A 16388-nucleotide genomic window follows, 5' to 3' on the forward strand; every position below is an offset into this window, starting at 1 on the left:
TGATGGCTACATTTTTCTTAACCTTTCCAACACAAAATTTGATAAGTGGCAACTAGTGTTGTACGATTTGAACCAATGTTTTTCAAATGTCAAAAATGAAAAAAAAAGCTGGTGAAAATTTTCATTTGGCTATAAAATATTGATAAAAAATATTTAAAACTATAAGAGATGAAATATGAAAAAATACACATTGTTGAAAATATAAATATAATTTTGTTTTAAGATAGAAAGTTATTTTAAAATTTGAAAAATGGGCTGGAGACTAGGGTGACAAAAAAGTTGATTTTTCGAGTATCAAATTCTAATAGGACACAAAACTTGCGTATTTGCATGCTGATTAACGGAAAAATAATGAAAAAAAATCATACATCAAATCTTTAGTTTGCGCAAAGGGCCTAAAGTTTGGAAAAATTGACAAAAACACCAATTTTTAACTTTTCCCTAAAAATACGTTTTTGGTTTCTAATAGCGTTTAAGTAATTCATTTTTATAGCAAATAGTCGAAAAAATATTTTTAAAAATCATAAGCTTCATTTTTAGTTCACGCATTAGCTCTAAAGTTTTCTATCTGTTGTAAAAAATTGGAGTTTTACCATTGCACAAATATACGCAATAGTTTACTAAATTTAATAAATGACATAACTATTGTGTGTTATTTATGCTTGCAAGCCTAAATCGTAATTAAATTTGCTTATTACTGTAATTCTGACTGTGATGTAATCAACTGAAATAGACTCGCATCAAAGTAACCTGCCGTGGTGTAACATTACCATTAGGCCCCTGCGGAAATCGTCCTCATCCTAGTCATTTAATAGATTTTAGTTTGTTTTACCTTTTTATCTCCTGGATCGATCGGCAGGATCGTGTGTCTGCCAATCGGCCGCCATTTTGTGTTTGGTTGCCAGATTCAGTATTATAATTTTTTCAATATTTCCTTCTCTCTCATGAACTTATGTAAATTAGACGCAAGCTCAATACCGTATCTTCAACCTTGTGATTGGTTCTTTCATGAAGCATTATGGGAACACTCCTGTATAAAAACCAGACAGATCTGCACGAACAGCTACTTCCTGCGACTTACTCTACTACTTCCGACTAACTTCTTGCCTTCATCACAAAGGCGTCACGCCCTGTTGAGGTGTGAGCCAGATCGTCTCTCAAAACAATGAGTTAAAATTGGAAATGTGTGCCTTTGGCACCTCACCTGCCTCATCGCCTGACTTCATGTGATAATCCGTCGTCGTGATCCCGTTGCCTGTGGATTGGATAGTGGTCAGACCAGCTACCCTTGGACGTTCGCCTCCAGTTTCCTACGCAGTGGCTGAGCTGTGGCCTCAACGTGTGTTTCGAGACACCAAACCCGTCTGAACCTGGTGTCGGGGAGTCTTCTGCCATGAAGTAGACATTTTGGAGTGTCTTGTGGATGATGTGAACTAATACGTGAATACCTGGACATGGCGGTGAGATCGTTCTGTTTTATTGTTTCATTGTAATATTAAGAGAAAAGGTTAAATGTGATAATTGTTTGTTAAAATGTTATACTAATAGTTAACTGATAATTGAATAAATATTTATAGTTTAATTAAAGTCTTGTTTCCTTCATTATTGTCATCCATTCAATGGTTACTGGGGTAAAAATGATAAATAACTGGGAAATGCAAGATAAACATTGCAGCGGCACCTGTCCTCCATTCTTTCTGTGAATGTGTGTGGGAGGGGAGGAAATAGCACCAGATGCCATTTCACTCTCGTGACTCTCGTGACTATAGGGTTTATCAGTTGCTACTCGGCTTGCAGTGCAAGAACATCTCATTGCAGCGCTATTCATATAAATAGTTACATTGTAGTAACAAATTAAGCATTAGTATAGTGTGATTGATACTGAAATGCAAAAAAAAAATGTATTTTCTTGTGACTGTGTTAGCTGTTGTGAAGAATGTGATGTGGCAACTAAAAAAAAAAGAATTTTAACAGTAACTAGAGAGACACGCCCTTGTCCTATTTTCGGTTTGCCTACAGTACTCAGCAGAATAAATCTATCAACATATAAAGACATGCTACTAAGTTGCTGTAAAGACAGCTATAAAACTTCATTATCGAATTCAAAAAAAAAAGTAGCATTTCGAACAATAGCTGATAGTGTTGCTTCTCAAATAGAGAAGATATACTGTGAAGCCTCCATTGCAATGATGACTCAGGTTATGCAAATGATGAAAACCTACCATGATACACATCATAATTTTAGAAAATCAGACAACCGAGACAAGAAAAAGGAGTTTCAAGAAAAAAGTAGAAGAATTCATAGGTGAAGTGAAATCAAAAGTATTTTATATTTCATCTTGTGTGCCATGACATTTTCTTGTGCATGTGGGAAAAACGTATGTACTTGTGATTGCCCTGTAATTGTAGTTCACCTACTATTGCCCCGATTTCACTTAACCTAATAATTCTTCTACTTTTTTCCTTAAACTCTCTTTTTCCTTGTCTTGGTTGTATGATTTTCTTAAATTATGATATGTATCATGGTAGATTTTTATCATTTGCACAACCCGAGTAAGAGTCATCACAGGAATGGAGACTTTACAATATATCTTCTCTATTTGAAAAGCAACACTTATCGGCTATTGTTGAAAATGTTACTTTCTTCTTCAAATCTGATAATAATAAAGTTTTATAGCTTTCTTCAAAGCAACTTAGTAGCATGTCCTCGTATGTCAGTAGATTTATTCCGCTGAGTTCTGTTGGCAAAACAAAAATGGGACAACAGTGAGTCAATCTTGTTATTGCTACGAACATTTTTGCTGAGTTGCCATATCGCATTCTTCACAACAGCTAACAGTCACAAGAAAATATTGAAATGCAAAAAAAAAGTATCACTCACATTATATTAATGCTTGATTTGTTACTACAATGTAACTATTCATACGAACACCACTGCAATGAGACGTTCTCGCACGGGAAGCCGAGTAACAACTGATAGGTACTACAGTCACAGAAAGAGTGAAATGGCATCTGGCACTGTTTCCTCCTATCCCACACACATTCACGGAAAGAATGGAGGACAGGTGCAGGGACAGGTTACTTTGATGCGAGTCTATTTCAGTTGATTACATCATGGTCGGAATTACTGTAATTAGATTTAGTAAACTATTGTGTATATTTGTGCAACGGTAAAATTCTAATTTTTTACGACAGATAGAAAACTTTAAAGCTAATGAGTGAACTAAAAATGAAGCATATGATTTTTAAAAATATTTTTTCTATTATGCTATAAAATGAACTACTTAAATACTATTAGAAACCAAAAAACGTATCTTGTGTGTTTTTAGGGAGAAGTAAAAAATTGGGTGTTTTTTGTCAATTTTTCCAAACTTTAGGCCCGTTGTGCAAACTAAAGATTTGATGTATGATTTTTTTCATTATTTTTCCATTAATCAGCATGCAAATACGCAAGTTTTGAGTCCTATTAGAATTTGATACTCGAAAAATCAACTTTTTTGTCCCACCCTACTGGGGACAGCCAGGAGGAGGACATTTTCTTAACACTTTAACTGGCACAGCAGAAATTCCTAAACCCCCTATAAAATGCCATATCTTTTCTAATCAAGTTAGGCTTTCTTCCAATTTTCTACAGGTGCAAAGCAAGGGGTATAGGGAAAAGTGTTTCTAATCAACTTCACAAAATATCTGGGCTTATCAATACCCGAAAAAGGGTCTTTGATGAGAGGAGATATCTTGTCAATGTCACTTGAAGGGTTAGGAAATGAAAATTTGTTTGAGAAAATTAAAAAAATCTATTGACGAAAAAATTGTAAATAGAGTGGCAACTTGTCAGAAACAGGAATTTAAATAGAAAGTGATGGGAAAAAATTAGGGTAGGTTGTGTCATAGATATGGTCGCAAGTTTTGACATGAATACACTTTTTGTGCCTTGAATCATGTTGTAGGTACTGACACAATGAAATTATGTCATTATCATCGGCTTTGTCTTTGGAACAACTAACAAACAATACCAATGTCATCTATTTTTCTTATGAACTGCTCGAGATATAGTGGAAAACAATTTGTTATGAATTAGGACCACTGGCCTAGTGCCTAGACAGGAAGATATATTGAAACCAGAATGATATCACTGGATGCACCTCTGCAATGTGCATCTGATTAAACCATTGCTTTTGACTTACACTACATACTTTTTGAGATTAAGCATAAAACAATTTGTTATGAATCAGGGCTGTGGGCATAATTGTCAAAACTATCATAAGGTTGTAGCTCTGCATTGCTCTTTCCCATCATTTCCCTTCATCGGACAAATAGCTTTCCGTGCTTTGGTGGCACTACATAAGGTAGATAAACATGATAAAAATGTGGAGTATTCGAAATTGTTTCTCTACTGACTGGCCCTGAAACCAGTCATTGTTGGCACTTCGTGAATCCAGAACCACCCTTAGTAGACACAAGAACCAGTGTGAAAATGACTATGTGCCCCCTAGCAAGACAGATTTCACACATCCCCACCTTACAGTGAAAACCTTGTACATCAAAAATTCCCAACTTTACAGGACGAGCAAAAAATGGATGAAATGTCCCATAGAACAAGACAGAAGAGGGGTTAATTTTTTTTCCATAGAGAACAGATCATTGCGGCGATTTTTTTTTTAACAGCATTAATAAGTGAGATATGATGTTCTCAATATGAAACTATCAGAAAGTTCATTATGTCAAATTTTTTTGTCTTTAAAACTGTCAAAAATTCATTTTTGAAAAAATAAATTGATGTACGAGGTTTTCATTATAAGGTGACAATATATTCCTTATACTTTTTCAATTTTTCAAAGTCCCAATATTAGACCCTTGTTATTTGTTCCATCTTCATGCTCTGATATCCGCCTGGATCATGAGCTAGTCACGTATTGCTTTCAATTCAGCCTGAATGTTATGTCACAACACTCTTAATGGCAAATGATACATATATTTGATCACTGACCCTTTCCTAGTCTGATATTTGTCTTCTCTCAAACTCTTCCATTTTGTCACATTCATATATGAATTAGTGGTTATGCCATAGCTACTCTGTAAAGATTGTGATTTTGAAAAAATAATGAAAATATGTAACATACTGCAAAAATATTGAATTTTTTTTCACTACTGAGTGGCTTGTAATAGTATTCCTGAAGAAGAAATGCAGAAGAAAGAAGTGCAGAACTATTACCAACAGTAAGAAAGTACGTCCTTGTAAATGTTCATGCCTCATAAAAAGAAAATCCTGTAGTATAATTGTGCAGGTTTTGGATAATGAGCTATGTCATTATCCAATTTACTTCCTTAACTCTCATGAATATTTTTTCTCTATCACTTTTTTTTCTTTCATAAGAAATCATGTGTTACACTGATCATCTCCCATAGGTAGATTAGGTACTGGTAAGTAAATTGATGAAAATCTAGATACTACTTGTGAATGTCTCCCACAAGGGTGGGGCTGAAAGGGAACCCGGCCGATTGTCAAAATTTTTTTGTTTTTCACACATTTATTTTTACTATAGAGTGGCAAGTAGAAAGTACGGTCTGGGGCCCACCAAAGCTCCCAGCTCCAGGATGTGGGAGGGTCATGTACTTGTTATATATATACCATTGAGCTGTGTTCTGTTAAAATAAGGCATTTGATAAATTTTTTTTCAACTCTCAAAAGTTTCACAATGAACACAAATTAGCCCAGATTAAATTTCATAATCAAGCCCAAAAATTCAGGTTAGGAATTCAAACTCAGACATGCAAAGTGAGAGGTTTGTGCATTAACCGACCAGCGGTACAAAGTGTTGACACAAAACTACTTCAAAAATGCTTGGTCTGCAGGATGAAAAAAGCTTCAAAAGGGTTTATTTTATATCATAAGGGTTAACATTTTTATACCTTATTAATTAAAAGCTTACCAATATATGGATAAAGAAATTGGATGAAGGTTAAGAATACATATCCTGTCATGCCAAACTGAGATCTGATTAGACCCTAAAATGGAAAGAAAAACAAAATGTATGCTTCTTATGTTTTTAGCAAAAAATATAGCAATACATACAGGTAAAATTAGTTGCCTGCTGTCAAGTTGATAAAAAGGGAAAATTCCCGCATTTTCTAGAATCAGCAATTACTTATCAATTCCACAGAAAACAAAAATGAAACATTTTTGACATGAAATAAGCACTGCAAAAAGGAAAAACTTTTATGACAATTTAGCGGTTAAAGTGAGAAGTAGAATTTTTAGTTTTGGAAAAATAAATGACAAAAAAGTGAATGATAATATAAGTAACAATATAAAAATTACAAAAATAATCAAGATTATAATTTAAAAATTAGCTTAGTCAAACCTTTCTAAATAGATACTGCTGGAACCAAAAAAACACAATATCCACACAAAAACAGTTTATTCTACTTATCCAGTCAGGAAAAAAAAAATTGAATAGTTCATTAAATTCATTTACCATGTACTATATCACATACTCACGTAAATACAGTAGACTCTTGGTAACTTGACACCCCAAAAGTATCAATAAACATGTCGACTTAAGCCAATGTCGAGTTAGCAGGGTTTCACTCTAAATTTTTGTCAGATCATTTTTGTGTACATAATTATGTACATTCTAACAATTTTATTTAATAAAATGATAATTCTCATTAATTTTAATTCAGGGTTGTTTAAAAATATAATCAAAATGTATAAAAAAATTTACCTCATGAAAAATAAAGTACATTTGCTTTTTTTTTTCCGAAGAGAAAACAAAAATTCTTCTACACTATTCAGTTTGTTTGGCTTTTTCCTGACTGCGTAAGAAGCGACGTATCACATCTAGAGTTTTTAGTGCATCAATGAGAGATGGTACCGATACTTCTTCCTCTGGACTTTATATTTCTTCGAAACATGAAACACTTGCTTTGGGTGATTGATTCTAGAATATCGTCGTCTGCTAAAAGTCCTGAAGTTACAAGATCAGAGTCAATACTCACAAATTCATCATCGATATACAATCACCCATAGTGCTATTTATGCTTTCTCCACACTTAATCTGGGAGGAATCTTCGGAGAAATAATTGTTTTCCAAAGACTCAGAACGAAAACCAACATGACGGAAGCAGTTTCGAATCGTGGCACTCATGCCTGAGTTCCATGCAGAATCAATCATTTCAATTCCATCTAAAACAGACATTTTTGCGTTCATTCTAACATCCACAAATTTTTTGTCTGTAATTTTCTGTAAAAAGTTTTCATACTTAGGATAGTTCGTAATTTCCTTGATTGAGACTTTTTGCGAAATCGTTTGCTTTCACTTGAATTATTGATCCTGATAATGGGATTGAGTGAGATCGAAGGATTTGAAACACAAAAGAGTTGCTTCCTCTACATCGCCGAATTCTGATTTCTTATGCGTTTTCTGCTTGGTTCATGATTCAAATGCTGAAAAAAAATTCCCCTCATTTTTAGCAAATGTTGAAATGGTGTTCCATGCAACTCCATATTCTTCAGCGAGTTAACTCTGAGTTTTCCTGATTCTAGTTTTATGAAAATTTCAACTTTTGATTTTAAAGTTAAAGTATGAAGTTAGCGTGGAGCCATTGAATTCATAGCTGTCAATACTCACAATGACAACCAAATGACATATTCGGCATCTAACCAGCCTTTAGCTTTTTTTTCCTAGAAATCGTAAAACTGAGTTCCGCCAAAAACATTCTCCACAACAGACAATATCAAAACTCACAATCGATAATATTTTTATCCCTATTGGATGTGAAATTGTCAACATACAATAGGGATCACACCACAGTTTAGGGATCATCCACACTTCTTTTGGCCATGAAAAGAACGAGACCTGTCCTGGAAACGCCACTAAAATCATAGGCGGGCCAAGAGGCTTTAAGCATTCATTCTTCACAGGCACGCCCCCACCCATTGCGCAAAAAAGGGACCCATCATGTAGAACAAAGAAACAAAGGATTATTGAAGTACCCACGCACGGACAATGTCAAAAATTCTTTGAATGGTAACACACGAACAATTGTAAAAACCAGTCGTAGTAAAGGGACAAAAATCGTAGTCGACTTAAGCTGAGTTAAGCCAAACATGTGTGGAGTTAGAGAATTTCCCCTTCATGGAAATTGGTATTGGGCCAACCAATAGAATAATAGATGTCGAGTTAACGAGAGTCTACTGTATATATAGCTTATTACGTGTAAATTTAAACTTCAAGCAGGCTTTCCATGTTTTGTGCAAATGGATAGGCAAGAATGCAAACAAAAAAAATTAAGCATTCACTTACATAGTATTATTTATTACGTTTAAATATTTCAAACCGAAAAAAAAACATTCATTTAAATGGGAATTTATGCCATCGAAACAGCATCCACTCATCTAATTCTTCTTATATTAATACAGAAATAGGACAAGAGTATAAAAAATTATCTATTCAACCGGTTTACTCTCTCATCCATATCACCATACAAAGGTCTGAATTTTTACATTCCTTCAAAGGAATGTGAAAATAAAATGGCTTAAAAGCTATGAATATAACAATGAAATGGTCAATATTTGTTATAAAACACCAGTCTTTCAAACAAAATGGTTTCTACCAGGTGAACTGAGAATAAAATGCTGTGCATAACAAAGAAAGAAAATGCTAAGCATTTTCTACTATACTTGTGGGTGACTAGTACTATTCCCAGTAGTTCATGTTACCTATCCCATTGACTATCATCAAAAATTGTCATATTTAAGTGACATATGCATTTGTATAGTGTATTACAGTAAAACCTCTCTTTTGTGGACATCGTGGGACAAAAATATTTGTCCGTAAAAGAGGAGTGACCGTTGATCAGGGGTTTGAAAAGCATGCTTTTATTATACAAAGGTAAATTATTATTTGGCCATAAAAGAGGGATGACCACATCTGTGGGGTGTCTGATAAGAGAGGTTTTACTATATTTGCAATTATCTGTAAATAAAGGGTTGAATTATAAATCAGTAAGAAATAGCAGCTGAATATTTTTTTTCAGGCAATTCTTTTGTTGCAACATTGTTGATCGACACCTCTACAGCCAAAGCTATAGATTATTAATAGTACTCAAATTAAAGCTAAGTTTCTAAATTTGTGAGGAGTGGCCACTGCGTTGCACTGTAGACAATAAAACAATTTCATAAGTAACACTGTGGTAACGTAAGACACACATGTTGAGCTGAGCTGATACCTGCACTTCATGAAAATTCTTGGTTACATAAACTAAAACAGCACCATATTTTTGACAATTACTACTTTTGGAGCTAAAAAAGTTTTTCACTGAATCTTTCTCTTTCCATGTTATCATTAGTTTCCCTACCAATTTTGCTGTCATCCTGATTGTTAGATTGAGCTACAGATGACCTTGAGAAGTGTCAGGTTAATTATAAACACCTTGTATTTGAATATCCATTAACTAATTAAATTTCCAAACATTCATAAATAGATATACATTCATCTTTAGGATAAATACTTGGTATGTAGAGACTCCAGCAATATTGGCAGCTTCAACTAAGATACATAATGAAAAGTCTGTAATTACAGCGATTGTGAACAAGAGGATAATACCCATACCAAATCCAACTCTCTGCAATGCGTAAGGTATACCTGTAAAAATATTTTATTATTATTACATTATGTAAGCATATTATGATTATTGATTCACTACTATTCTGTAAATGAAATTTTATTACAGGAGCATAAAAAAATGATTTTTGAAATCTTCAAGACATAATTCTATCACTTGGAAATCATAGTTGGCCACACTGCAGTTTAACAATTGAAAAACAGAGTTTTACAAGGAAGTTCAAAACAATACAAGATAGCAGGGCTGGACAAATTGGAAAAACTTAGGAGCAAACAAATTTTTTTAGGTGCCAGGTACAGACACAGCCCCTCTCGAATTTGTGCCTGGTAAATTTTGAAATAAAACTGATTTGCTAACCACAGTAATATTAACTAGTTTAATTCTATAATTTCTAAGAGAAGACTACCATACAAAAGAAAGAAACATTCTAAATGGTAAGAAGAGTATATGTTTAGGAAGTGCATAAAGAAAATGCCAGAGTAGAAAGGTACTAAATTTCTGTGATGCCCAGACAGATGGTGTTACATTTTTGAAGCAAAGTTAGCTGAAAGATTTACATATCCATCAACAGGTTCTGGATTCCCCAGGGCTGCCTTTACTACACACAAGACCCTTTTGCACAGGATGGAATAACTATCACTAATTTCTTGTATAGAACCACATTGTGTTATAACCAAGAACAAAAAAAAAATTTGTGTACATTTTTGGATTTCTATTCCCGCAAGCGCTGGGTCTGTTATGGCTACACACCCTAAAAATAGCGGGTTTACAAGTTCACATCAAGTTTTGTGTGTATGAAGTCTAACTTTGATGGCTATAATTCTTCTAGTCTATAATTCAAAGCAATATAAATTCCTAGTGTAACAGTTGTGATCACACTCAACGGGAGCCAAAGCACTCGTGGGAATAGGGAATGAAATAATAATTGCATTTGCTATTTGTAATAGTAAAGTACAGCAGCCAAGCTTCAATTGCGAAAATGTTCATAAAATCAGAATAACAAGGAATTGGCAAACATTATACAATAAATTTGAGAAATTAATGTAACTCTGGAATTTTTAAAATCAATGAATGGGTATGATCCTACGAATAGAAATTTACAAAAACATAAGTACTAACTTTATTATTCACAAATGTAGCCTGCAATTTCTCAGTGCGGATTATATACCCCAGCATGTTAACTACAGCTACTTTATTTCCTGAGAAATTGTAAAATAAATGCAGTGTATCCTGCTTATTTCATTCAAACTTATGTGTTCCGCTTAGTACGTGAAGAAACCTGAGGTGATCATTGAAAAACTCAATAATTACAGTACTTTGCATTTGTTTGGCAGATAGGGTGAGACAAATACTGTACTACTTACGTGCACAGCCTTGTTAAAAAAAACCCATAAAGCTATTGGTTTCCTCATCATTTGGAAATAGGTCTATCTCCTCATCTACCATTCTGGTTGATGCCTATTTTCCATGCCCACCACTCCCATTACTGTTCGTTTATTGTTCACCAACCAATTTTTTTTTTCCTCTCGTTCTTCGCACACAATCTTTTGTCTTTCTTAAGTTTCCCAAAATTTGTGGTTATTCCTCCCTCTCCACTCTGTCAACACCATCTATAGCAGAAGGTCTTTGCACAAAGCTCATGATGTCACTGAAGAAGGTCATCTCACCTATGGCCATTGGATACTAGAAAAAAGGATAAAGATGGCGCATGAATTGGCCTGCTATATTCATAGGCTATAGTTGAGATGACCTTCTTCAGTGATGGCACAAGCTTCGCACAGAGGCCTTCTGCAATAGATGGTGTTGACTCTGCCCACAGCCATAAGCACACTGAAAAATTGAACATCTATAGTGTGCTTGCCTTACTCTGCCTCTTCTAGACACTTATCTTTAACCATTTAAAGGCAAATATTCTATAAATGGAACATAGTTTTTATTTGCAAAAATATCTGATAAAAAATTAATTTACATATTTTTGGTTTTTTATTGTATATAGAGAAGAGTTCAAAGTATTTTTTGAAATAAATTTAGAAACTTCAAGTTAATCTAAGCTTTTATGACAGAATTTTGAAATTTGACATTTTTTGGGCATTTTTTTCCCATTTTGATTAAAATTTGCCAAATTTTTTAATTTTGAGGTAAATTGAAAATTATTTTGTGTGTTTCTACCACTTGATATATCAAAGTAAATCAATTTTTTTTTGTACTGTTACAGGTGAACAAGCTATGCGTGTTCTGTTTATGGAACATTGGTCTTTCAAGACAGCAGGATTCTAGAGATATCTAATGTGCAGTACGCTGCTTCAATTTTCCCGTTTGAACCCCAGGGTGATGTCATCATTCAACATGTGTATCGGGCGAATTCTGGGAATATGACACAGAGGAATGTACTTTCTGGGGTGAATTGTTTATATTGGTTGAGTACTTTTTTATTCTTGAATTCTTAGAAATACATGTTTTTGTGAACCGCAGACTAATCAAACCATGATAGGTAATTGTAGATAGTCTTGTTATGTTCAGCTGTATGTAACCGTGCCCAAAAGATATCTTACATTAGAAGAAGCTGTAGGATATTTAGAAACTTTTAGATATACATAACTAGTTGAATATTTATAATTTGCAGATATATGCCAATTACTTGCTAATGAAAATGGGAACATCACGGATGAACATGTTATTGTGTTGAAAATGATTTAGTGACAACAGTTCCAACTGATGTATGTGAAATGCTGGAATACTAGATATATTTTTCAACAATAAAAATGACGTATTAGAAACTCCCAAAACTTGTTCTTCAAAAGATGTAGGGCAGAAAGTGTGCAACACTCATGTGAAAGTTTCAAGAAAAGGCAAGACAGTTTTGAGCAATCCAAAACAAAAGAAAAAAAAACCAATGCATGGGATAAAAAAAAATTCTTCCTAGAATCTGATGAAAATCTTAGCTCTGGATTCCATTGGAAAAGATTTGCTATGTGACCCCTATTATAATACATTGGAAAATTCATTCAGAGTTGCGAGAAGCGGATCTTATAACGCATTTGGAATTCGAAGAGAAGTGACAATGAACCTTCTATGAACAAAGGAGGGGGTTAATTATTCATCCAGGTCCACATTTTCAACTGAAAAAAGATGCCATTATCATCTGATGGCCATTATATTGTGTCTGCCACACAAGGAGAGGGAGCGGTTTACCAAAAAACACTAAATTCTGCAAATGTGACCAACGGGTCCATCCAAGATGTTTTCCTTCTTTTATTACGGCGGACATTAGAAAAAAAAATTGAATTTTATACACACATTTTTATGTTTAAAAAAATGGGATGTGTTGCAAATTTGAATTTGTAGTAGAAAATGGAAAATTTTGTGTTGTACTCCAGAAATAAAAAATCGTGAGAATATAGATGATACCAGTTTTCCCACTTTCACCTCTCCCCAAGTGCCAATGTTCCATTTATAGAACATCGTGGAAAACAAAGAAAAAAAATTTTTTTTCTTCAAATTTCAAAGTTAATCTATGTATAGGCATGCAAAAAGAGCTCAAATTCCAAATTTCAAAACAATAAGTGATTTTGTTCAGTTCAGCCTTTAAACGGTTAAAGAGCTGAGAAAAACAAGTTTATTTTTAGTGAACTTGTTAAGACTTGCTTACAGAAATAAACATTAATTTCAAAAATGCTGCATATTATAGTCCCAAAAAATTCAAATTTCCTATAGTATTCACATGTGAAAAAAAAAAATTGAGTCGACCTGGCAACTGGGATTTGTTCAGCCCTGCAAGATAGAAATGCAAAAATTTGTAAAAGTATATGCCATACAATGAAGTACATTTTGAAACATTATTTGCTAGCAAAAGAGTAAAACATGATTGTCGAATGCACAGGATATAAATAAGGTATAATTATAGAAATTGATAAAAAAAATTACACAAAATTCTGATACTGGAATTTCAGTACTTCCTGCTCACACAAGTTAATTATAACTTACTTAATTTGAAAATATACTTCATGTGTGTGCTCCCCATGTTACAATGGTAAAACATAACCGGGTTAATTTTTTTTAATTTAGTGATTGTTCATCCAATAAAAATTCAGTAAAACAGGTTCAGGTACAATAGGTTCATGTTTTGGAAACACAATATGGAATTATTGTCTGAGGCTTTCATGGCCGGCGTTAAATGACTTGCAAACGGTTTCCGGGTTATTAGGCCATGGTCTAGGAGATTTTCTTCCTGACGTTTCGCCCACATCTGTGGCGGGCATCATCTGAGGTTAATTCGACGTAAGTCTCCGCGGCAAGCGAGAAAGGCTTCGTACATCTACTGTCATCGACTTGTTCTCTATATGCATTTCTGAGACTTGATCAGCTGCAGAAGAACCGCATTGGTTGGCTTGTGTGGATGTGTTACGACCGCGCCTGGAAAGTAACAATAATAGTAACGAAATAAATCGGGAACCCCGAGCCAAAGCCTACTTACCTTACATCTGGAAGGTCACCGATCGAATCGGTAAAGTTTTGGAAAAGTTCAACATCAAGCCCATTTTCAAACCCACCAGAAATTTAGCACAATCGCTACGCTCGGCAAAAGATCCGAGAGACCCGCTGTGCATGGCAGGTGTCTACAGGATTCCATGCTCGTGTGAAAAGGTATACATAGGAACAACAAAAAGAAGTACTGCTACAAGAATAAAGGAACACCAGAGGAGCTGCCGCCTGCGTAAAACAGAAAGTTCAGCCGTTGCAGAACATATGTGGGAAACCGGCCACAAAATTAAATTTGAAAAGACCTAGGTAATATCGTCGGAGGTGCACTACCATGCTCGTCTTCATAGAGAAGCCATTGAAATATTCAAGCACCACAACATGAATCGAAAGGAGGAGACGATGAAGGTGCATCCCACTTGGGTCCCGGTACTTCAGCGCCGCAGAGAGTTGAGATGTGCCCCGATGAATGCCAGAGAGAAAATGACCTCGACAGCCAATCGTCGCCAGACACCACTTGCAGCCAATCGGCGCACAACACATCCACACAAGCCAACCAATGCGGTTCTTCTGCAGCCGATCAAGTCTCAGAAATGCATATAGAGAACAAGTCGATGACAGTAGATGTACGAAGCCTTTCTCGCTTGCCGCGGAGACTTACGTCGAATTAACCTCAGATGATGCCTGCCACAGATGTGGGCGAAACGTCAGGAAGAAAATCTCCTAGACCATGGCCTAATAACCCGGAAACCGTTTGCAAGTCACAATATGGAATTATTTAAAAAAATTAAATCTTTGAAAAAAAAAACATTAACAGGAGTATAACATGATATATTTAGTAATAATAAACCAAAATATGTATTAAAATAATCAATTTGAACTGTTCTGATAAGCAGAAAATTATTGACATGAAATAGGTTAATTTTACAAAAACTTAATTTTTGTGCTTTTTGATGCAAAAAGAAAAATCAATTTCATTTAAAGAAAAACACCACTTCATCATTCAGACATTATGGACTTGGACATAAAAGATAATTTTAATATATTTTACTTTGATTTGATCAATAAAGTAATAGAAATTTGGAAGCCAACCAATAAAACTGTCAATCTCATTTAATTAATTAAATCAGGGTTTGTCTCTGCATAGAAGATATGAATAATATATAAATATAATTGAAGATACTCACCAACAATTCCTGAACCAATTATGCTATTTATATAATTAAAACTAGTTAGTGTCAATCCTCCTTTCAATACATTCGAAGATTCACTGTTCTGGAGGGGAAAAAACATCAATACTGTTATTAAACACAACATTTTCATACACTGAAAAAATTTTGATAAAAGAAAACTATTATTAGCCTAATGTTACACAGTTTGTATGATCTGTTTCATAAATGCACATTTTTGCAAATAAGTATATTGAATGAGAAAAAGATAGCTTGAACAGCACTTGCAAATGCAAATCTTTTTCAATAATTTAACCTAATCAACACTGATTTAAACACCCTATGTGCAAACACTGCACTCAGATTTTACCCAATCAACTTGTATGATGTGATGTTCATGTCCTTTCTCATAACTGGGCCTTTAATTCTATTAACCTATTAACCTGAAAATCATGTGTCGAGTATAAAGTTGTATATCTTCATATAACTTCCAAGATAACTAATGTGAGAGGTCTTGTGTGAATGTCCCATCATACGAGTTGTTTGGGTTAAAAGCTGAAAAAAATATATAAAAAATAAAATGAATCATCACAAAGATAAGAAAAAGAAATTAAATATATATATAAAAAACAAAACAGGAACAAAAGGAATTAAACAAAAAATCAATTTACATATGTACAAAAGTAAATTGAATAAGAATGGAAATTTCTGCCTATTAACTTCTGAATTATCAAGATAAAACATATCTAAAATATCCTAATCAGAATAAAGGAAGAAACTAGTCCCAACAAGTCTGTCTATAAATAGTTCCTTCCAGGATTCAGTCAGATTGAAGTAATATCTCCTGATGATACCAATTGCTGGTGTTTGAGAAACAAAGTTGAAATTATGATGGCCTGCTAGCTGAAGAGCCTCTTATTCTTTGAAGGACGTGTCTCAAAACCTAATTGCTACTTACAACCCATTTTGTTTACTACTTCGGAAAATGAGCATAAAAAAAGAAATGGATAAAATAAGTATGATAAAAGTATGAGAAATATTAAATTTTTACAGTATGTTCTTACTAACACTGATATATATATATTGAGGTGACTCAACGGTACATGTATCCAG

The 16388-nt window shown here is 34.1% G+C and overlaps 1 protein-coding gene across 1 annotated transcript in view; it reads right to left on the reverse strand.

The window, feature by feature from the left end:
• LOC149085605 (putative sodium-coupled neutral amino acid transporter 11) overlaps positions 1-16388 on the reverse strand; it is a 51083-nt gene that overhangs the window by 28609 nt on the left and 6086 nt on the right. The window contains exons 3-5 of the mRNA XM_089233743.1: positions 15294-15381; positions 9514-9647; positions 5931-6006 (exon numbers count right to left, since the gene is read on the reverse strand). Coding sequence (XP_089089869.1) covers positions 5931-6006; positions 9514-9647; positions 15294-15381 — 298 coding nt within the window. The remainder of the gene's footprint in view (positions 1-5930; positions 6007-9513; positions 9648-15293; positions 15382-16388) is intronic.

Source organism: Pholcus phalangioides, unplaced genomic scaffold (genome assembly GCF_987345545.1).
Source record: "Pholcus phalangioides strain wild (caught in Gottingen) unplaced genomic scaffold, Ppha-v1.0 ptg000007l_1, whole genome shotgun sequence".
Lineage (NCBI taxonomy): Eukaryota > Metazoa > Arthropoda > Arachnida > Araneae > Pholcidae > Pholcus > Pholcus phalangioides.